The sequence below is a fragment of the Raphanus sativus genome, chromosome 5 (genome assembly GCF_000801105.2).
Source record: "Raphanus sativus cultivar WK10039 chromosome 5, ASM80110v3, whole genome shotgun sequence".
Taxonomy (NCBI): Eukaryota; Viridiplantae; Streptophyta; class Magnoliopsida; order Brassicales; family Brassicaceae; genus Raphanus; species Raphanus sativus.
Genome location: NC_079515.1, coordinates 29,453,738 through 29,474,555, shown reverse-complemented (window position 1 = coordinate 29,474,555; position 20,818 = coordinate 29,453,738). Strand labels below are relative to the sequence as shown.

Sequence of the window (20,818 nt, the reverse complement as noted above, 5' to 3'; positions counted from 1 at the left end):
AAGAGTAACCTGAAATCTCTGGACGCAGACAATGTTATCAAATCCTCAGGTTATTCTCATTTTCTCATCTTTGTAGCTTCAAGCATAATAATTAATATCCATAATACCATTCGTTTTCAGGTCTTGTTGATAATACAATACCCATATTACCAACTGCCTGGTAAGACTCACTCACGTATACATTTCTGTTAAGACTCGCCTCAAATTTTAGCTCTCCAATGATGTCAGAGAATTTCACAATGTTTTGAGACATCTTGAAATACACTGAAAGTATATAATTTATTATTCATTCTGTCACACAATGGTACAGCTGCCACATCGGCACTAGTTCAGGTGTGGTTCTCTAGTAATGACTCTACAGGATACGATTTCGACAAAGTCCAGAGTTGCTCTTGGGATGTGATCGATTGTAGCACTTTGCTTTGTGTGAAGAGATATAGAGAAGCAACCAGAAGTGATGATGTACAAGAAGAGGTCAATTTCAAACTTTACTTAAATGTCAGAAACTTGCTACTCATTTACATATTCTTCAGCATCAATATTCATAAAATTCACAATCTGTAGAACAATTATTTTCAATGTTAACAACATTTTGCACAGTTAGCGCATATGCTTATTTCCATTTTACATGCAAATTAATCGCATGATGATCATAAATCACAATACAAGTTTGCATAGGATTGTCTCCAGAATGGGAGAACCATTATATCAGAAAAAAAAAAGTTAACAAAGAGGGCAGCTTTTCTAAGCAACCGGAGGACGAAGGACATGGTCCTGTGAGGTATCAACAACAGCAGGAGGCATGAACTGCCACATGGCAAAGCCGGGGTAAGTTGTGAAAGGCACAAGCTTGCTTCCAGGAGTTTGAGCTTGAGAGAGTGTTGGCGGGTTTGGTAAGAAACAAGGCCGTGACGTGTTAATAGCTGCTTTGAGTTGCTGCTCGATTCTCTCTTTCTCAATCTTCAGCTTCTGTTTCTCATCACGCAGCTCGTTCTTCTCCTCCTACATATTAAAAATACATCATATGGGTTAATGGACACATCTCTCAAGTCAAGGCTAACGTTTCGAGTTTTTTTTTGTACCTTCAACTCCTTGATTTTCTCCAGGAGGCCTGAGTTCAAGTCTTTCAATCTCTTTGCTTCGTCTCTTGCTTGATTCACCATGCGAATGGCGTCACTGATGATAGCAACCTTGTCTGTTTTGGGGGCTCTCCCAGGTTCCATTACGGAACTCAATTCCGTAAACCTATAGTTATTAATGCACACATATTTAAGAAACTTTAGAGATTGAAAGAGAAATGGAAGAGAAAGCAAAATAATAATACTTGTCATTTAGCCTATCACGTCTTTGTTTCTCCCTACAGGCTTTCGAGCTAGAACCAGCGCAAGATTCCGGTTTGATTCTGAAGCAATGAAAACATATAAGCAAAGAAAGAAAATACCTCCACATATTGAAAGACAAGTATAAGTTAAAATCAATTAAATACCTTTTCTTTGAGCCAGGTTCTTTGATCACATCTGAATCACAAAGGAAGCCATCAACTTCCTCAACACTGTGAAACAGATCACATCAAAAGCAGAGGATGTAAGGAAAGATCAGTTACAGGCACTTAAAACGACATCACACCAGTAACAACAGAATCTAAAGTAGAAATAGAGAGAGAGATCTGTAGATTTGTCTACTACTTTAGGAAACAGAGGAATAAATACAAAAACAGAGAGACATAAAGGCTTATAGTTGACCAAAAAAAAAGCTTCATATTTTCTAACACAACAAGACCATCTTAAAAAAAACAAAAGTCCAAAGCCTAGAAACAAAAAAAAAACAATCGAAACAACACTTCTAAATCTTAATCCCAACCTGATTGAAAAAACTATACCTGACAGTAGTAGCTGCTGAGCCATGGATCTGCCAAGGGAAAGTGGGACTCTGATGATGAGAGAAAACACCATCAATCAAAGGGTAATCACTGAGCCAGTTGGTGTTCTCCGGAAACACCATTTCTACAAACCCCAAACCAAAAACGCGGCGGCTGCTTCCGAAAAAGGGTCGACGAATCTGAAATAGACAATGTGTGAGAAAAGTGAAGGATATTGGTGGTAGTAGAAACTCTCTTTCAATCGGTTTCGATTTTAAATATATTTCAATCTCTCTTTTTCATGGATGTCATATACACTGTTGGCCCACCAATCATCATCAAACCTTCATATACATGTCATAGTTGCTCCAATTATACACATCTTGTGATGTCAGTCACATTTAGCTTTCCCATTTTTAAATCGAAAAAATCACATCTTTACGCGAACCTTCCATCATCAAAACAAGATGAATTTTTTTAAAAAAACACACAAGTGGCCAAGTGGTTTAATACACGAGAATTTACAAATCTGGGTTCTGATCGAAGAGAGATTCATACAGGCAACAAAATTTAGAAACCTAAATATGCTGTGATGTAAAGGATGAGACTTTAAACGAAAAATCACATCTTTACACACCACAACAAATCAATTTCAAAACCCAAGTGGGATTTTACTAATTTAAAATTCTGGGTTCTTGTTTTAATCCCAAACTAGGAACATTCGATTGAAGAATGATGTAAAGCATGAGACTTTTGATTCGAAACCCTAGAAGAAAGGAACCGTCTGAAACTTTTGATTAATTATCATCCGAAACTGAAAGCATATGAACAATCAATTGAAAACCCGTTACAGAGACTCTGATTCAGAAACAAAAAAAAAAGAAACAACAAGCGGATCGGATCAATGAATGAATCAATCGTCGTCCTCAGATGGCTTGGATGAAGCGCCAGCCTTCTTAGGAAGAAGAAGGTTGTGAATATTGGGCATCACTCCTCCGTTTGCAATCGTCACATCTCCCAGCAATTTACTCAGCTCCTCATCGTTCCTCACCGCCAGCTGGATGTGCCTCGGCACAATCCTCGTCTTCTTGTTGTCCCTCGCCGCGTTTCCAGCCAACTCCAATACCTAATTTTTCAAAAAAAAAAATTAGGGCTTTTTCAACTAAATCATGAATTAGGGTTTGAGGTTGAGATTGTGATTTACCTCGGCGGCGAGGTATTCGAGAACGGCGGATAAGTAGACGGGAGCTCCGGCGCCGACACGCTCGGCGTACTTGCCTTTCTTCAGGAAACGGGCGATACGACCCACGGGGAACTGGAGACCGGCTTTGCTGCTTCTCGATGTTGCCTTCTTCACGGCGCCCGATCCGAGAGTTTTGCCACGACCCGCCATTGGAATTGGAATTGATTGATTTGTGCGAAAAGGATAAACGAATTGGTTTTCTATGTGTTTGGATCTTCTTCTCTGCAGTTTACTTTATATACTAGTTGTATATTCCGCTTGACGATGGTGAACCAATGGGAAGAGAGTACGCGGATCGATGTATATCGCCGTTAGATTGTTTTCTAATAGACGGTTCAGATTCGTGTTTTTTGAGGGTTCTGCTTTGCTTGAAATACCGGGAATACCCTCACTGGCTCGCCTTACAGTTTGATATTTGATGTTTTTATAGGCCCAAACCTTCACAATCGAACTAAAAAGAGCCCAATAAAACGACACACTTTTTCTTAGAGCATTTTCAAAAGGAACATCAAAACTAAGTCACTAGCAGAGTCGCACACATAAACCGGAACTGATGGGAGATGATGAGCTAAACTAACCTGCCTGTCTGTCAAGAGATGAAACATCTTGAAGAATCATCTCTATTTCTTGCGTTTCTACCTACCTATACATTTTGGAAGAATTATCACTAGCAGAGGCAGAGGCACATATTCATAAAAATATGTAGCTTGAATCCAGGAAACAAAATGCAATATAGACTAAATTCAGCTTCGCTCTAATGTTTGCATGTAACTCCAACACTCAGTAAACAGAATTGCCAATTTAGTCTTAGTAAAACGGAAACTACTAGATTGTAACTATGCCTATCTAATTTATTTATTTTTATTTTCAGAATCTTTGTCTATTTAATTTTCTTATTTTCTTCAAAAAATTTATGGACCTGTACCAAATGTTTCACCAAGCATAGTCTAAGGCCGGCCAGGAAACAAAGATCACACAGGCTACTAACCTGATGAATTTCAGTTTCTGATATTTTCTTGCATCTTAAAATATTAGCACAGAACCGTAGTCCAAGGGAATGATACCAACTGCACAAAGAATTTGGACAAAACGGTCGTCAGCTGTGAAGTTAGTTATGTGAAACTGTTACAATACCTCTTTGAGCTCTTACCGTTCAAATATTTGTAGAGTAATCAAGTAGAATAAACATCTATTATCATATACTAAAGGCATTCAAAAACTGATTATATGATAACCTTGTCTAGGAAGAATTTGGAAGTAGACTGATGTTGATTAGAAGTTCCCTAACGACAGGAAAGCTGCTGTTAAGGATTGTTTCCACATAACTACAAGAAGGTGACAAATGCACGTTGTTAAAATATTTAGTTTTTTGATGGTCGTAAGGACATCCAATTCAATAGAACTTTAAATCCTAGTTAGATCTTACTCAGAACGGTTCACATATGTCAAATTTAGCTTTCAGTCCACTGGCTAGTGTCGTCAATGCCTTCGTTACGGAAATTCAAATTTATTCTGCACAGCAGAAAAGCTTAAGAAGAAACCAAAATACATTACATATCTGAGAAGGCAGCCATGTCAATTGTACCTGGTCTACATGGTCAACAAGATGCTTGCAAATACTTGTTGAGACTTCTTCTTCAAAGTCACCGGACTGCAAAGAAAACACACACACACACACAAATAATCCTTCTGGAGTGCCAAATTGTTGTCTGATTAGTCAACATCACGGTTAAGTTCATGTATCACGTAGACGCTCAAGGCATTGAAGGTGAAACAAGCTACTGTTTTGTGACTATACCCGACATGTTTGTCCGAGAACATGGGAAACAGGAAGCAGGCAGATAAGAAACTTTATCTGTTTGTCCATGCCTGTGGCTGCGGAAACGATACAGGTGCCTCCTTTTGGGTGCCTAGGAAATAGCTTTGAAGCATAGATCTTCAGAACTCGTTAAAAGATCGGTAAAGATGAGATCCTTATAAGAGAATGAATTCAAAATCTCCATCCATCTTATAATCTACTTTTTTTTGCTTGAAAGCACAGTACTTAGTCAGCATATGAAAAGGTATAGCTTGAACAGGCTGAGTAAATTCTGGTTCTTGGTGAGAGCAATACACCGTTTCAAGATCTTTGCTATACTGGAAATCAACTGCAAACAAGGGAGTAGTAAACTACTTGAATGGTTACTGAAGATAAGGTATACTGTTACATGTATATAGCTATATCAAGTTTCCCACTGGCTAATCTAATGATGTTCATAGTCACTATTATGCACAGAAGATACTTTGCCGACATAATCTTGAAATCTGATATTTTTTCACACAATGTATAACTTATCCTATTAGTACAAAAAGTATTTAACCTCGACATGACCAGAAATTTCTGTTCAGCCTCAACATGATGAATCTTTGTTTCTGGTCTTTACCTGTTGTTGAAGTAGAGGCAGCAAAAACAATCCAGCATTGAATAAATATTAACCGTGAACAATGAAAAACCACAGAGTACACAGGACATACATTAGCTACAAACTTCCTTGCATGCTTCATGTGAAGTTTGGATACATTCTGACTATCATTTTTCCTATCCACTAGTATCATCAATGTCCATCTTCGACACACCTACCACCACCAAATTTCATTTCAGCTCCCAACCATTCAGAAAATAAACATTAGCATTTTTCCTTGAGAGATAACACAGCGCTGTTATAGAAACATAGTTCATATGATGTACATAATCAAAACTTACAAGCATGTCTGACCAGAAGAAATCTCTCTCTAGATCTGACTTCTCTTTCATGTTGACCAGAATCGATTCTACTTGCTCCCTGAAATAAAGTTTATGGAAAAAATAGGACGGAAAAGAAGGCTCCATACGGTTAATACAGCTACTCCAATTTCACACCAAAATGAATAAAAATCACATACAACAACGCACTTTCAGTGTCAGCATTACTTAGCGCATAACATCTAACATACCAGCTCCTACATAAATCTGTTCATAGTTCCCTGCTGCAAAAGTTGTTACTAACTCTTCCCTCACAGATGGCTCCAAAAAGATCGCCCGCCCAGCAAGAATCATATAATTTCCTTAGCAAATTTGTTTCCTCTTGCTCTCTAGATATTTCCAGAATTACAACGAGTGGTGGTGCACACAACAAACAAAATCAGAGAGGGGTGAGAACTGGAAGCAGATAAAGTGATAAAAGCAGAGGCATCAAAAAACTTCTTCTTTTTTTTTTGCTTAAAATAAAAAAACTTAAAATAGAGTCTAAGCAATTACTTCACATTCATTTGTCCCTGGTTCTTGACTTAGCAGCAAAACACTTCGTATTGCTATGTGAATTTCGAGGCTTGAGATAGCCCACAATCAACAATATTATCTTTTTACCTTTAGTTCCAGAGTTACTCTGTCTGTGGTAATCATTCCCAAACCAAGATTAAAGTTTTCAAAAGCATACTTTTTATTTTTTTAACATAAGAGCAAAACATTTTTATATTCTTTCATATTTGTCTGACACAGTATAAGTTCAAAATCTTTCACAAGAAATCAAGAACTATAGTAATGGACTACTCACAACAACAACAAAAACAAAGATTCACCTGTTGACGACGAGGAGTCTGATGTATATAATATTATACTCCGAAAAATACTTGGGTTCACCCCTAGAGTGAACCTTTAGGTTCATCCAGTCAATAAGATTTTGTTATTTCATATTCATTATCTTTTGAAAAAGAAAACAAAATATTGTCAAGTTTCATTATGTTTTTAATATAAAAAATAAATAGAAAATAATAGTAGTAGCAAAAAAAAAATTATATTTAAAATACCGTCAACAAAATACTAAACCCTAAACCCTAAATCATAAACCCTAAACCTATAGTAAACCCTTGGATAAATCCTAAATCTTTTGATTTTTTAAAAAATATAATCTTAACACAATCATTAAAACACTAAACTCTAAACCCTAAATATTAAACCGTAAACCCTTGGGTAAACCCTAAACTCTTGGGTAAACTCTAAACCCTTGGATAAATTCTAAACTCTAGGATTTAGAATTTATCTAGTTTAGAATTTATCTAAGTATTTTGGATTTACCAAGAGTTTAGGGTTTACCCAAGGGTTTAGGATTTAGGGTTTAGTGTTGGTTGAAGGTATTAAAATATATTTTTTAAACGTGTTTTTGTTTGCAATTATTATTATTTTTTATTTATTTTTATTTTTATTTTAAAAATATAATAAAACTTGACAATATTTTGTTTTTTTTTTTAAAAGATACTGAATATGAAATAACGAAATCCTATTGGCTGGGTGAATCTAAAGGTTCACTCTAGGGGTGAACCCAAGAATTTCTCTTATACTCTCTCTGTTTCTTTATATAGGTAGTTTTAGCCAAAAAATTTGTTTCACAATGTAAGGTGTTTGCATAATTCAATGCAACTTTGCATTAATTAGATATTGTGTGACCAATACAATAATACATACTCCCTCTGTTTTTAATTGTAAGTAGTTTTGGTTAAAAACACAAATATTTAGGAGTTGTTATTTTTTTAAACAAAATTATTTAATCAATCAATTCAACCAATTATTAAAAACCTAGCATTATTTCATTAGTCGTACAATATCCAATAAATGAAAAGTTACATTGAAATATATAAACTACTTACATTGTGAAACAAACTATTTTTGCTAAAACTACCTACAATAAAAAAACAGAGGGAGTACATTTTTATTATTGGTTGAGATTGTATATTAAATGCTACTTTTTCAAAAATAATAACTTTTTTGATATTGAGACTTTTAACTAAAACTACCTGTAAATAAAAACAGAGGGAGTAATACATAGAAGAAGACCTTCCACAAAATCACCCATACCTACGCCGACAAAACAGCTGTTCCTCCGTCGGTGTCTGTGCCAAACATTCGGATATGAACTTGTATAGTTTGTTTTAAACACGGAAACTCATTAAAAATCCTGTTCTTACATAACCGGACTGGTTTAACTGTATCTGTATAATCTCAGCTCTCTAACCGATCCTTTCAAATACAAACGATCCTTTTATTATGCTCTCATCTCAGTTGTATTTTGGTTGAGTGACGCGGTCTTGAAATCAAACCGAGAATTACAAAGGCTGATGTCGTATTAGCTGTGCCTATTAAGGGTCACAGACTCACAGACTGATACCTTATTTAAGACCACCTTCATCGGCGGTATGGTGGAATGTTGATGAGCATCTAATAAATTTAAATAGTTAAAAGTATATAAGGAAGACAGAACCCATATCCCAGTCTAGAACTTGCTAGAAACATTTGTCCCTTCATAATATAAAATAGTTTATAATATCACATTATTGATAACTTGTTGTCGTCCATTATTGATAACTTTCTTAATTCTTATAAGTTCCCGTAAAATATTTATATATTTCCTATTTTAAATTTTAAGTTCACATCGTTAAAATATATATAAACATAAAATTAGCAGTAGATAAAATATGTCGATTCTGTTTTTGTTTTAGTTTTTGAGTTAATACCAAAATCTTAGATATTCTTAATTGTAGATATATAGAAAAACATTTATTAGTATTCAATATCTTAAATATGAAAAATAAATATTAAAGTGTTTGAATAATTATATTTATAAATAATATAATTATTCGTCTATATTAATTTTACAAATCCTTATTCAATATATTAAATATTTATTTATATTAAAAATATTTACACATCGAATAACTTAATAGTAGCCGAAAGAATACAAATTGTAAATTTTGAATTGAATAAAATAGAACTAATTACAAATATATTCAAAATCTGGGATATCTTCTATGTGTCCACCACCACATAAAACTAATGTTATTTTTATTTTGTCTTTTATTTTTTGGATCGAATATCCCGAGAAGGACATTTTTATTTTTGCCATTTATGTACAAAATGACAAAATGATTGATCGAAAGAAATGGCGATGATGAATTTCTCAATTTTTATTAAATTTCAGTGCTTGATTTACGTCGATATCATTGAAAAGCAAAGTGCAACCTCTTATTTGGAGGGCATAATGCCAACCACAATAGCTACAGAAGATGGGTGCTATTAACTTATGATCAGTTTTCACAATTGATCATACACTCGTAGCAAGTAATATAACGCTTGAAAAAGAAGAAAAATGGCACTAGGGAAGATGTGTCTAATACAAATACGAATATATATTTTATAACACATTATCTTTCTTACATTTCATAGTTATTAGACATTGTGATTTGAGATGTTAAACTCATGACTTTGTGGAATAGCAACAACAACAAAATGCATAACATTAGTTTTAAACCTCTCAATATTAAAGATCAAAGAGATATGCATCAGATGAGAAACCTAGACAGGCCTACCTTATCACCAGTTTCTTTAACATCACGTTCACTCTGCTTTTTGTACTCTCTGAAAGTGAACCTTCTATACTTCTTTGGATTCCCAAAGCATTCGATCTCGGTTTCCTGATAGGGGCATACAAAGAATGCTATCGACAACCTCTCCACGTTTACTGGAGGTATCACTCTATGTCTCACGCTCTGATACACTCCATTACTAAGTGCCTATAGCGTATGCATAAGATTAGTTAGGAGATTAGTTACCTAATTGTCTAGGAACAAAAGTCAAGTAATTAGCAACATCTATAAAGTTATCTATAAAAAACATTAATTATAGATTTTGGATTAGTAGTGTTAAGTTTTAGGAACTAGACTCTTACACACATATTTAACTTTATGTACACAACTCCAAAACCGTTTTTTGAAAGAGTTTTAAGGTTTCCCCTGAATGTTTGCTTATGATCCAGATTATTCATATTGAAACTACTTGGTAAAATAATTATTTCTTTATCATAATTTAGTAAGTTCATTCATTCTTTGCCAAAATTTTTCATTCTGTTTTCCTTGGAATTAGTTAAATATACGGTTGTAACTAGATTCTAAGAAAATATGAATAAATTAATTTTTGATATGTGATAACAGGAGAATTGAAAACGCAAACCATTCTTTATCATTCTATTCACTTACATATCTCTCGTAACATTCCTGTTATCATATATACTAAACCAGATAACTTTCATTATAGTTTAAGGTGTACTTTTAGACTTCTATAGTCCAAGTCATCGGTTCAGATTAGTCGTATAATAATCTACAAATTTAGAATTTAATTAGTAAAACGATTTTTAAATGAGACAAAATGTAACCTTAAAAACGTTGATAATCAATGATTAAAGTTACCTGAAACATATCACCAATGTTCACAGTGAGAGCTTCTGAGCAAGGTTTTACGCCAATCCATTGTCCATTTTTCTTCAATTGTAGTCCTCCGATTTGATCTTGAGAGAGTATGGTGATGAAACTTGAATCGGTATGAGGAACCAAACCAAACACTTGCGAACCAAAAACACAAGGGTGATACTTGTTAAGCCTTAGAAAACTGTTTTGTAGTGTAAAAATATTCTCGAAATACTTCGAGTTCACGTTCACTTGTTTCCCCAGTATTCCGCATATCACGTGGGCCACTCGAGCTACCTCTTGCACATACATTGCAACGGTTGTTCTGTAAAAAAAAGGAGAAAAAGTAAGATAGTTGAATGTTTCTTCATCTATATGATTGTATAATAATGATATGATGTTGTATTTATGTGTATCTTTAACAACCGGCCGATCTCTATATATAGAATGTTTTTTTTTTGCTAAAATATTTTCTATTAAATATATAGAATGTTATCAAAATTTTCTATAACTATAAAATAATTATGAGTGTTGCTATGTATATATACTACTAGATAAAAGAACCTTAAAATTTCATTCCAAAAACTAAAATATTTCCATATACCCATAACAAATTTCATAAAAATTTGGTTACAAAAAAATCTTGAAACTGAAGGAGAACGAGTTGTGACTTGCTAACAATGTTGTCCTGAGACGAAATCACTATTTGAAATTCAATAATTTATCTTTACTAAAAGTAAACACAATTCAAGAACTAGGGTTTCATCATACCACATATCTCAAATCAAATAAAGTAGTTTTAAACCTGAAGTTGTTGCCATCATCAGAGAAACTTAAGATCTCAGCAAGAGTGATGTGAAACGCTTCAGAAAAGGAGTACTGAGCCGCGGAAGTGGCGTTAGGGTTTCCCCACCGGTAACAATGCTTTGATGAGTCCGAAAACTTTTCTCGGACTTTCTCGTTAAAGGATCGGTCAAAGAGTTTCGTTTCTTCACGAAACATCATCTCAAAGACTTCTTTTGGAATCCCATGGTTCACAACTTGAAAGAATCCCCACTCTTTTGCTGCCTCGACCATTTGTTTCACACATCTTCTGCGCTTGACCTCCTCGCCATTAGTTAGATGGCTAAGATCGATCACCGGAAGCTTTATACCTGAGCTTTGGACGGTTGGTTCATCACTAGTTGATCTCGGAAAGGAGCTTCCAAAAATGGATGAGAAATGTGTCTCAAAGGGAGGTCGAGAAGCCATGTAATTAGCTACGGTTAGGAAGAAATGAAATTTGAGAAGTGATTCTTTATGATTCTTATCGTTTGCTTTATATATAATCGATATATGAGGGAAAAGCCCTTACCCTCTATATATAGATAAAAATTCATGTGTGTCTCTGTCATATCCTCTGTAGATGGAAGCAAATTATTAAAGGAGCCTGTACTGTTAGAGAAATGATTTGATAGCATTTAGGGCTGATACATAAAATCAATATGTGCGTTTCGAGAGAAAAACGTTGAAGTTTTTGTCTATATACATACTCAAGAAAAGTAGCTTAATTAGAGAATAGTCTAATCTGTGGTAAGACGTAGATTTAGCGTTTATTCTTTTCATGTTATAGCGGGTTTAATCAAATTTCAACAAAAAAACATACATCACGCATTAATTGTCACAATAATAGACATCGATCTATATATGCTGCGAAAAAATAAACAAATATATTTTAATTTGTATGGTGCATAAACTTGTACGTACGTGACACACCGTTCAAACACCGTTCAAACATACATAACTAAGTGAAAAAATCTTCCTATTCAATTTCCAAAAAGGGAAATATAAATATATTGGGCCTTCAAAAAGAAACGAAATGTTTTAATTAAATATATAATGGACCCATAAATATTTGATGGTTGATGTGTCTTGATAAAGTCCATGGTGACTATAGACTATTGTTAAGACTTGATCGAGCATTAATGATAGTTTCTCAAGCTATGAAACCACGTGTTTGTGTCTCTCACTCTAATTTCTTTTCCCCTGTAAAGAGTTTTCTCTTTGAATAGAACATCAGAAAATATCTCGAGGAAACTCTTGAGAGACCTAAACGACAAAAATGTATGAATTTATAGTTTTCGACCAAAAATAATTCCCCATATATTAATAGAGAAACATTTGAAAAATGTAACCTCAAGTTTGTAAAAATTAAAAAGTGTATATCTTAAATATCAGTTAATTAGCATAGCAATTTAGTGACATGTCAGTTCCATATTTTAATTGAAAAATTTGTTGGTCCAAAGATAATTGGGACAAATTCGATAAGATTGACTGAATGCTATATGTATATCTTGCCAACCTTGTAGTTTTTATACCGAGCGCAGTGGCGGACCCAAGATGTTTTTTTACCTGGGCCAAAACCCATATAAAAATTAGTAAAAATAAAATAAAAAGGTGTTGCTGGGCGTCGAACTGAGAAAAGGGGTGTCACCTAGAAGGACTTAAACCATCTTTGCTGCCAACAACTGATAAACATTAGCCTAAAGTTAAACGTTTATATTTTTAAGGGGTTGCAGCTGACACCCCTATTAACCACATGGGTCCGCCTCTGACCGAGCGAGATTTAATACGACCATGTAATGGCCCCACTTCGGTATAATTTCAATGTGGAACACAACCAACGTTATGTTAAGTTAAAACAAAAAAAAATGCACAAACGAATATTCTCGTATTTTTTTAAAATAAAAGCTACAGAATTTTATAAGATGATTAACGTATATATGACAATTAATGGTGATGAATAATAAATATCTGATAACATTTTTTGTATCTTAGCTCTTTTTGTTTGATTTTATATCATTAAAAGATATTAAAAATAAAATTAACCATATAATAAAAAATTAGATTTTTTCTTATATGTTATATTTTGAATTTTTAAAAATGTCTATAAATTATTAGAATTTTAAAATACTACTTTGAAAATTTTGTGATCAGTGGTTTAATTTGTTTTGTTATAAAAGATACAAACGATCATAAAATTGTATAAATATCGATTTTTATATAAAAATTTGAATATATATATATATTCCCTTATATATTAGTTTATAAACATTACATCATTATTTTGTATTCACATATCAACATGAGAATGAAATTCAATTTTTTTAGAAAAGTAGGTTGGTTCATCTTAATTTATATTATATGATTAACGTATATATGACAATTAATGATTATGAATACTAAATATTTGATAACATTTTTGTATCTTAGCTTTTTTTGTTTGATTTTTATATTATTAAAAGATATCAAACAATCACATTAACCATATAACAAAAACTAGATTTTTTTTATATGTTATCTTTTGATTTTTTTTCAAATGACTATAAATTATTACAAATTTTAAAATATCACTTTGAAAATCTTGTGATCAATGTTTTAATTTGTTTTTTATAACAATATGCAAATAATCATAAAATTGTATTAATATATATATTCAGCTAACTATTTAAAGCAAGAAAATGAACTGCATCCAGTGGTGAAACTAGCTTGTTAAGCATGGGGGCATGTGCACCCACTAAAATTTGGATATTTAATATTTACTAGCAAAGTTATAACCATGACTTAAATGTCATTGTGCACCCGTTGTTTTATAATCAAATCCTCAGATTTTTCCTTTGCTACCATTTGTGCACCCATGAAAAAAATTCTCTAGATTCGCTCTGGCTGCATCAATTTAGTCGTTTAGTTGAAATCCTTCGATTTTGAAAATAGAATGATAAAACCATTGAAATGGTTTTCAGTGATGTTAAAGTAAAATATTTTAAAAAATTGTAAAATCTTTTGTAATAAAAATTCACTTGATGACTACATTACTGTTTTATAGCTATAAACATAGTGATAAAAATTGTAAGTTCAAATCGATCAAACTCATCATAAATTCAAATAGATTTTGGTCTATAATTACAATTACAAATGCTCAGTCCAATATATAGACGATTATATAAAGAAAACATAACTGTATACATATTAAAAAAATACAAACACATATACATATTTAATTTGTTAATACTATATATTTTTAATTTTTATTATATAAGCCCACCCTGCGCATAGTATAAATGAAGAGTTCATACCCAAAAATATTTTCAAGAATTTTTGTTTTTGTTTTTGTTTTTCTTGTAAATATATTTGTTGTTTATCAATCAATATCATATGTAGGAAAATATATACAAATGATACAAGCTTTCAAAAAGTTGTCTAAATGACCGCCTAATAGTATGTGCCAATGGAGCAGTAAAACATGATCCAAATGCAAAAATAAAAATTTTAAATTTTTTCCAAAAGTTTATAAATAAATTATAATATAAAACTTCAAAATTTAGATATACTTATAGTTTATAATTCAAAAAACATTAAACATATATAAATAAGACTATTAGTTTTTTTAAACTGTTTCATTATACAGTGAAACCTCTATAAATTAATAATGTTTGGAATACACCAAAACTATAATTTTTTATTAATTTATAGAGATTATTAATTTATAGATTATTAATTTATAAAGGTTATACTGTAGTTTTAAATGTATCGTTAATATTCTTTGAACCTGGCCTACAAATAATATAATTTTAGACGTCCTTGTTGTCTCTCATGTCGACAAGTGGTTGCTTGAAATTTGGAGGGCTATATATTTAGAATCTTTTTCCTATTTTCAACTAGCGACCCAAAATTAAATGAAAACAAATTTAGAAAGGAAAAAAAAAAAAGAAAAGTCAGATACACTACTTCCACTCGTTTACTCAATTCGACAGCGGTTTGCTTGGCAAAATAAGAACTGGTATAAAAGCTAATTCAAACCGAATTTAGTTTATATTTTATTTTAAACAAACTTCGGTTTAGACCACGAAAAAATATTATTATTTTAATCAAAATATTATTCTAATATTTTTTTAATTTAATTATTTTGGTACAAGTGGATACCAAATTTTGATTAAAATAATAACTTTTACAAATTCATCTAAAAATTGTTAGAAATAAAAAACACCTCATTTTCTAAAAAAATATTATAATGAATTGAAGGCCTCCATGTTTCACCAATTTTTATGAATTGAACGCCTCCATGGTTCACCAATTTTCTTATATATAGCAAACAAAAGCATTGGGCACCAAGAATTACCAAATTTTGATATCGAAACTCTTATTTTCTTCGAAAGAGTACAAAAGTTTTTTGGAAATTATTATAAACTTCATGTGCGTCAAAACACCCAACAAGTGACATTTTACTGTTCTAGATCTTACTTCAAAAAATTGTCATATGACTCAAAAAGATATAGATTGATGCCAAAAAATAAAAAGACTCAAAAAGATATAGATACTTTACAGATTTAGTTACTGTATAGTTTAACATACTTGAATATTTTTACGTTGGAATTAGAGTTTATATCTCATCTATATTCTGAGATTTAATTAGAGTTTAAACATTTTTTTGTTTTTGTTAAAACATTTTAAAATTACTACAAACTTCATAAATTAACAACTTAATTTTGCAATAATATTAGATTTTAATGTACTTTATCGAATAACAAAAGTACACTAGTTTTTTTAAACTTTTTGTTTCAATATTGGTGAATTTTTCTTTTGATACAACCCATCTCAAACTTCCAATTGAATTCACCCAGTAATTGATAACAAATATCTTTATAATATATCTTCTATAAAAGAGATATTGTTTAGATCGATATCCTTATTTGATGGGGCTTTCAATATCTTTATGATAAAACAAACAAAATTTCTTAAAATTTTAATGGGCTGTATTTTATTATCTTTGTTAAATGATGTTGCACAAACTTGAAATGCAAAACACAAGCAAGATAAATAGCCTGAATTAACTAAAAGCTAAACATCTAAAAATATAAATATTCTAAGAGAACAATAATCAGATTAAAAAATTTATGCTAGTACGAAACTGAATTCAAACAACAGAACCACGATAACTCAATTGTAGCTTATCAACTACTACATTTAGAACTTACTTTTTTGAAAAGAATATGTTCGTATTGGGTGTGAAAAACGTGATTCATATGGCAGTAAGATATGTATAACAACAGTACTTAAAAGTCATAAGAAGACTCATGACTCATGAAATTAAATCCTCAATGTCGACGATGTATTGTAGTAATCAAGTGAATCGGATTGAACTGAATTTAAATTGACTTGACCAAATCTAGAAACCAGCATTATTATTAGTCACGAGTAACAACGATTTAATATATGGTATGGCCATGGGATGTAGATGTCGGCACCGGTTTTACATTGACACGTGTAAAGGTCGTTTCATCGACATTATATTATCAAAACTATACTAAAAGGTGAATAAGAAGGCCAGGGAGAGTGTCCACGTCAATTAAAAAAATCAGCCTATCAGAAGGCTTTGTTTCGCCATGTCATGTAAGATTTAATCGAATAAGTTTGGTCATGGGCCATTGTGTGTTCTTAAATTTTTTGACTATAACCCATATCAAGTCCATACTTCTTCGTATACCGTTAACTAAAATAATGTCGTCTGGCCCATTTAAAAAATAAGCCGTCTTCTCTGATTCTTCCTTTTCCTCTGCGTCGTTTCGACTATCTGCGTTTCACCGTTCATTCATTCCTGTTCTTTAGTTTTCTCTTAATGAGCTATTCTTTCCTTCCAACTCCCTCTCTTTCTACTCCTATATAAACCACTTCGTCAAAGGCTCTCTACAACATCCATACAATGATAACAATCGATGGCTATGAAATTGATTCAAACCTCCGACAAGTCTCGTGCTGCACTATATATTTTGTCGACATATCACCAAGGCTATCGGAGTCGGGATTACGCTTTAGTTTGATCTATTTCTGGGAGGCCAGAAACACTGCCAATGGTGGGAGCTGCTCATCCTCGACGAACCAGGGTATGATTGATTTCCTCTGCAATTTCCTTCATGTGGATTCTCACTCAAACTTCCTTACATCTTACTGATTTTGTTTCCGACAGGGCACTGTGATCTACCAGCCTCAACTCAAACCAGGATCCACTTACAGCCTCAAGAATTTATTCGCTACGAAGCCGAAAGAGATCTATCGAGTTGCTGATCTGCGTGTAACCATTTGTTTCTCGCACAGCTCTGTCCTCTTCCATCTTGAATACCTATCAACGCCGACCGGTTCAGATTCTACTTACATGAAGGTTTTGAGTCCAACTGTGGTCTCTGAAACAGTCTTCAGCTTATCTGCCATGTATTTGATGCATATTATTGAGCTTCTTTTCTAATTTCACTTTATTAATTTTCAAAACCACTATCGTTGTTTACAATTTGGTTTAAGAAACATTGGTAGCAAATTAGCATATCGAATAAACACCAAGACAACGTAGAACTAGAACTAAACTTTTTGTTTAGTTTACGTTGTAAGTTCTATATTTTGCCTACTGCTTTGTTACTTTTATAGGTGATCTCCATTGAAAACGGCTTATGTTTACATGAACAAGATGAATCAGGCAAAGGACTGTTTTCCATGTCTCTAAAACGCTACGAGAGGCACTCATACGCCGAGAAACAGGTAAAAGGCTCCATATTCCCACAATGTATGTTTACTGTCTCCAAAGCTCTGTCAAACATATATTTATGTACAATATCTATTACAAAACTGGCTTACAAACTGAGAATAAATTGTGTATACACAAACGAACAGGTCAATGGAACATAGCAGGCTTAAGGCTAGGGTTGATCTTTTGGATACCAAAGGTACTGATACATTTTCGTGATGAACATGTATATATAAGGTTCAATTTTTTTACTTAACATTGGGGATTAACAAAAGTGATGATGATATGGATTCATTGCAGGCATTATGTGGGAAAATATTTAGAATCAATTGCATAAGTGAACTCCAGACTCTCGAGTAACAGCTGGACACTTCTCTTAAACATCTTTGCTCCAGAAAAGTATGTATGTATATCTTCCTTATGGACGCATACTCAGACGCACACATCTCTTTTAAATTGTTTGAGTTTGTGCAGATATAAATATATGCCTAACTATTGTAAGTGATTTGGAAAGATTCTTATTTATCTTTAAAACTATGGTTATAGGTCATGCATGGTTTAGTGTTTGTCTCATATGAATGAATACAATTTTGACTCATTGGTGCATAATCAATGTACGAGTCCCTCAACCACCTTCAAAGAAAGGTATGTTAACACCACTTTATCTCTGAAGTCGTGAGTATGTGCGACTTATGTAAACGGGGATGCCAGCACCAAGACAGCTCTCATATTGGAAGACTTATGAGGGACTTAGGGATGGAGATTTTTACTTGTGGGATTGACCTGATACAAGCAGATGTTTGGGGGAAACTGAAGAATTTTTTTTAATCAATCAGGTGTCCAACCGAGTTCAAGGAGCTTGCGGTGCATTACTTGCGTGGAGGCGCACAATGGTGGGTCAGTGTGGTTCGGAGCATGCCTGTTGGAAATATTAACAAGAGTGCTCGGAGATATCGCTAAGAATGGTTTCTTTTTCGTGGAATTTCGTGGAAATGGCAGGAGAGGGCAATCAGGAGGAAAACACATGCTTTGTAAATAGTTGATCATTGTTTTTTTCTTCTTTTTTTGCGTTTCTTAATATTTGATAACTATTATACTCTTTCAAGTTCCAGTGTTTTACTCCACTTCAGTCTCGAACTTGAGCTACCATCGCTCCACTTTGGGCACCAAATGTTTCTTAAAATGAAGAATTAGTTGTTTCTTTTCATTTGCACAATCATGCGGCAAGCTGCATTTAAGTGGGATTTGTCCGTTTAGTATTAAGGTATCTCCTAGATTTTCGCTTGAACTGTATTCACATTTCCATGGTCTATATGAATACACTGCACAAACACTAACCATGAGCTTCTTAGCAAAAAAATAACCATGAGCTTTATTTTAACAAGGACATGCGTGGTTTTTATTGAGAAGTAATAAAGCATTTTTTGCTTAAAAGTAAGAAAGAACTTTACAAATCTGTTAAATTAAAAGACAAGATTACTTTGTCAATCTTTTTTTTTTTTGTCAATCAATATACGTGTAATCTAAATGTTTCCAGATTACATTAGTAATAATATCATATTATGAAAAATGTAATAATACTAAAGACCGCAAGGATTTTCAAGATCATTAACTATAGCCAACTTAATAGTAAACTCCGAGGTGAGTTTTCCAATTTTATGTGTATCTCTTTCAGATTAAATGTTCATAAATATTCCCTCTGTTTTTTAAAGATACATATTCTAGACTTTTCACATATATTAAGAAATCACATTAAAAATGCATTGATTTTTGTGAATAACAATTTTCCATAACTTTTAACCATTAAAAATCCAATAAACACAATTAATTTTCTTAAAATTAACAGATTTTCATTAAATAATACATTGAAAAAGTAAAAAATCTATCTTTTTAAAACAAATTTTTTTCCTAGAATATGGATCTTTAAAAAACAGAGGGAGTAGTATATAAGATATATTCAACTGCCATATATATGTAACACAAAAATCGATGAACCAAGTAGTTATTAAAATTCAAATAATATGTAAAACATATAAAATATCTTTTCTAGATTTTGTTTAATAATTGTTGTAAGTCTTGCAGTTTTTCTTTATGTCGCTTGACAAATTATAATTGTTGTGTTATCGTGAAATGTAAATGAAATTGCAAAAACATCACTCTTTTTTTTTAAGTTGGAAGATGAAGTGCAATTAATATTTTCTGTAAAGGTCACTAAAATTAAAGAAAAGGGACCAGCTAAATTTGAATTCAATATGTGTATATTCATTAAAGCAAGTTTGCAGAAATGTAGTATATTAGAAAACTTTTTTTTTGAACAACAATATATTAGTATATTAGATAACTTAACAATACAAAAGAAAAGACAATTCGCCTTATGAGACTAACATACTGTTCAATCATATAATTCAGTATAATATATATTAATATATAAAATTATATACAAAATACAATTTGAAGATGTATAATATTTATATTATTTATAATTTTTTTCTTACATATAAAAATTTAATACAAAAATAAAAATTCAAATATGTATCATCCTACATAATTAATACTCTCTCCGTTTCAATATGTAAGTAGTTTTGCCTAAAAGCACGAATATTAAGAAAGTGGTTATTTAAAAAAAATATATAATATAATCAATGAATTCAACCAATTATAAAAAACATAACATTATTTCATTGGTCACACAATATCCAATAAATGAAAAAGATACATTGAAATATGTAAACTACTTATATTGTGAAACAAACTATTTTTGCTAGAACTACTTACATAACAAAACAGAAGCAGTAATTTTTATTTATTTTAATATCACAACCGTTGAATAAAATTGTATGATCTAGGTTTGCCGCAACAAAGCTTAACAAAAATCAAATAATGATAATGTAGTTATCCAACAAGTAAATCCTTT

General features: G+C 32.2%; 5 protein-coding genes across 16 annotated transcripts; 1 reads left to right on the top strand and 4 right to left on the bottom strand.

The window, feature by feature from the left end:
• Positions 1-541: 541 nt before the first annotated feature.
• On the bottom strand, positions 542-2,192 carry LOC108863213 (transcription factor bHLH115). The gene is made up of 5 exons (XM_018637556.2): positions 1,880-2,192; positions 1,487-1,552; positions 1,325-1,402; positions 1,083-1,245; positions 542-1,002 (listed from the first exon to the last, which is right to left on the bottom strand). Exons 1-5 carry the CDS (start codon positions 1,999-2,001, stop codon positions 745-747), a joined length of 687 nt encoding a protein of 228 aa, XP_018493058.2. The 5' UTR covers positions 2,002-2,192; the 3' UTR covers positions 542-744.
• Positions 2,193-2,630: 438 nt separating this feature from the next.
• Positions 2,631-4,829, bottom strand: LOC108863214 (histone H2A.6). Its single transcript, XM_018637562.2, has 7 exons — positions 4,687-4,829; positions 4,528-4,613; positions 4,337-4,426; positions 4,090-4,168; positions 3,680-3,744; positions 3,063-3,552; positions 2,631-2,984 (listed from the first exon to the last, which is right to left on the bottom strand). Exons 6-7 carry the CDS (start codon positions 3,249-3,251, stop codon positions 2,772-2,774), a joined length of 402 nt encoding a protein of 133 aa, XP_018493064.1. The 5' UTR covers positions 3,252-3,552; positions 3,680-3,744; positions 4,090-4,168; positions 4,337-4,426; positions 4,528-4,613; positions 4,687-4,829; the 3' UTR covers positions 2,631-2,771.
• Positions 4,687-6,682, bottom strand: LOC130494281 (uncharacterized). 6 transcript variants are annotated; one of them, XM_018637557.2, is made up of 4 exons: positions 6,379-6,682; positions 5,845-6,212; positions 5,462-5,717; positions 4,687-5,248 (listed from the first exon to the last, which is right to left on the bottom strand). In XM_018637557.2, the coding sequence occupies exons 2-4, from the start codon at positions 5,968-5,970 to the stop codon at positions 5,076-5,078; spliced, it is 555 nt and encodes a 184-aa protein (XP_018493059.1). In that variant the 5' UTR covers positions 5,971-6,212; positions 6,379-6,682; the 3' UTR covers positions 4,687-5,075. The 6 variants fall into 6 exon arrangements, with proteins under 6 accessions (XP_018493059.1, XP_018493062.1, XP_018493063.1 ...); XM_018637560.2 differs by lacking the exon at positions 6,379-6,682 and having other exon boundaries at positions 5,845-5,923; positions 6,034-6,372; XM_018637561.2 differs by lacking the exon at positions 6,379-6,682 and having other exon boundaries at positions 5,845-5,923; positions 6,075-6,372.
• Positions 6,683-9,275: 2,593 nt separating this feature from the next.
• LOC108861059 (gibberellin 2-beta-dioxygenase 7) lies at positions 9,276-11,664 on the bottom strand. The gene is made up of 3 exons (XM_018634887.2): positions 11,158-11,664; positions 10,356-10,677; positions 9,276-9,683 (listed from the first exon to the last, which is right to left on the bottom strand). Exons 1-3 carry the CDS (start codon positions 11,601-11,603, stop codon positions 9,453-9,455), a joined length of 999 nt encoding a protein of 332 aa, XP_018490389.1. The 5' UTR covers positions 11,604-11,664; the 3' UTR covers positions 9,276-9,452.
• Positions 11,665-16,914: 5,250 nt separating this feature from the next.
• LOC108861378 (uncharacterized) lies at positions 16,915-19,105 on the top strand. 7 transcript variants are annotated; one of them, XR_008946081.1, is made up of 6 exons: positions 16,915-17,272; positions 17,356-17,597; positions 17,808-17,918; positions 18,051-18,103; positions 18,205-18,549; positions 18,741-19,105. XR_008946081.1 is itself a non-coding variant. In XM_057010600.1 (5 exons), the coding sequence occupies exons 1-4, from the start codon at positions 17,240-17,242 to the stop codon at positions 18,063-18,065; spliced, it is 351 nt and encodes a 116-aa protein (XP_056866580.1). In that variant the 5' UTR covers positions 16,929-17,239; the 3' UTR covers positions 18,066-18,103; positions 18,205-19,105. The 7 variants fall into 7 exon arrangements, 1 of the variants encoding a protein (XP_056866580.1); XR_001950855.2 differs by having other exon boundaries at positions 16,919-17,272; positions 17,356-17,918; positions 18,205-18,303; positions 18,451-18,549; XR_001950854.2 differs by having other exon boundaries at positions 16,920-17,272; positions 17,356-17,918; positions 18,205-18,307; positions 18,451-18,549.
• Positions 19,106-20,818: the final 1,713 nt, after the last annotated feature.

Coding starts and splice junctions, on each gene's coding strand:
- LOC108861378 (XM_057010600.1), top strand. CDS start 17,240: ATGGTGGGAGCTGCTCATCCTCGACGAACCAGG. Junction 17,273..17,355: donor CTCATCCTCGACGAACCAGG/GTATGATTGATT, acceptor TGTTTCCGACAG/GGCACTGTGATCTACCAGCC. Junction 17,548..17,807: donor CAGATTCTACTTACATGAAG/GTTTTGAGTCCA, acceptor TTACTTTTATAG/GTGATCTCCATTGAAAACGG.
- LOC108861059 (XM_018634887.2), bottom strand. CDS start 11,603: ATGGCTTCTCGACCTCCCTTTGAGACACATTTCTCATCCATTTTTGGA. Junction 10,678..11,157: donor GATGATGGCAACAACTTCAG/GTTTAAAACTAC, acceptor TTTTTTTTACAG/AACAACCGTTGCAATGTATG. Junction 9,684..10,355: donor ACATTGGTGATATGTTTCAG/GTAACTTTAATC, acceptor CATACGCTATAG/GCACTTAGTAATGGAGTGTA.
- LOC108863213 (XM_018637556.2), bottom strand. CDS start 2,001: ATGGTGTTTCCGGAGAACACCAACTGGCTCAGTGATTACCCTTTGATT. Junction 1,553..1,879: donor TCAGCAGCTACTACTGTCAG/GTATAGTTTTTT, acceptor TCTGTTTCACAG/TGTTGAGGAAGTTGATGGCT. Junction 1,003..1,082: donor AGAAAATCAAGGAGTTGAAG/GTACAAAAAAAA, acceptor TTTAATATGTAG/GAGGAGAAGAACGAGCTGCG.
- LOC108863214 (XM_018637562.2), bottom strand. CDS start 3,251: ATGGCGGGTCGTGGCAAAACTCTCGGATCGGGCGCCGTGAAGAAGGCA. Junction 2,985..3,062: donor TCGAATACCTCGCCGCCGAG/GTAAATCACAAT, acceptor TTGAAAAATTAG/GTATTGGAGTTGGCTGGAAA.
- LOC130494281 (XM_018637557.2), bottom strand. CDS start 5,970: ATGGAGCCTTCTTTTCCGTCCTATTTTTTCCATAAACTTTATTTCAGG. Junction 5,718..5,844: donor TCTTCTGGTCAGACATGCTT/GTAAGTTTTGAT, acceptor TGGTGGTGGTAG/GTGTGTCGAAGATGGACATT. Junction 5,249..5,461: donor AAATTTCTGGTCATGTCGAG/GTTAAATACTTT, acceptor CCTTGTTTGCAG/TTGATTTCCAGTATAGCAAA.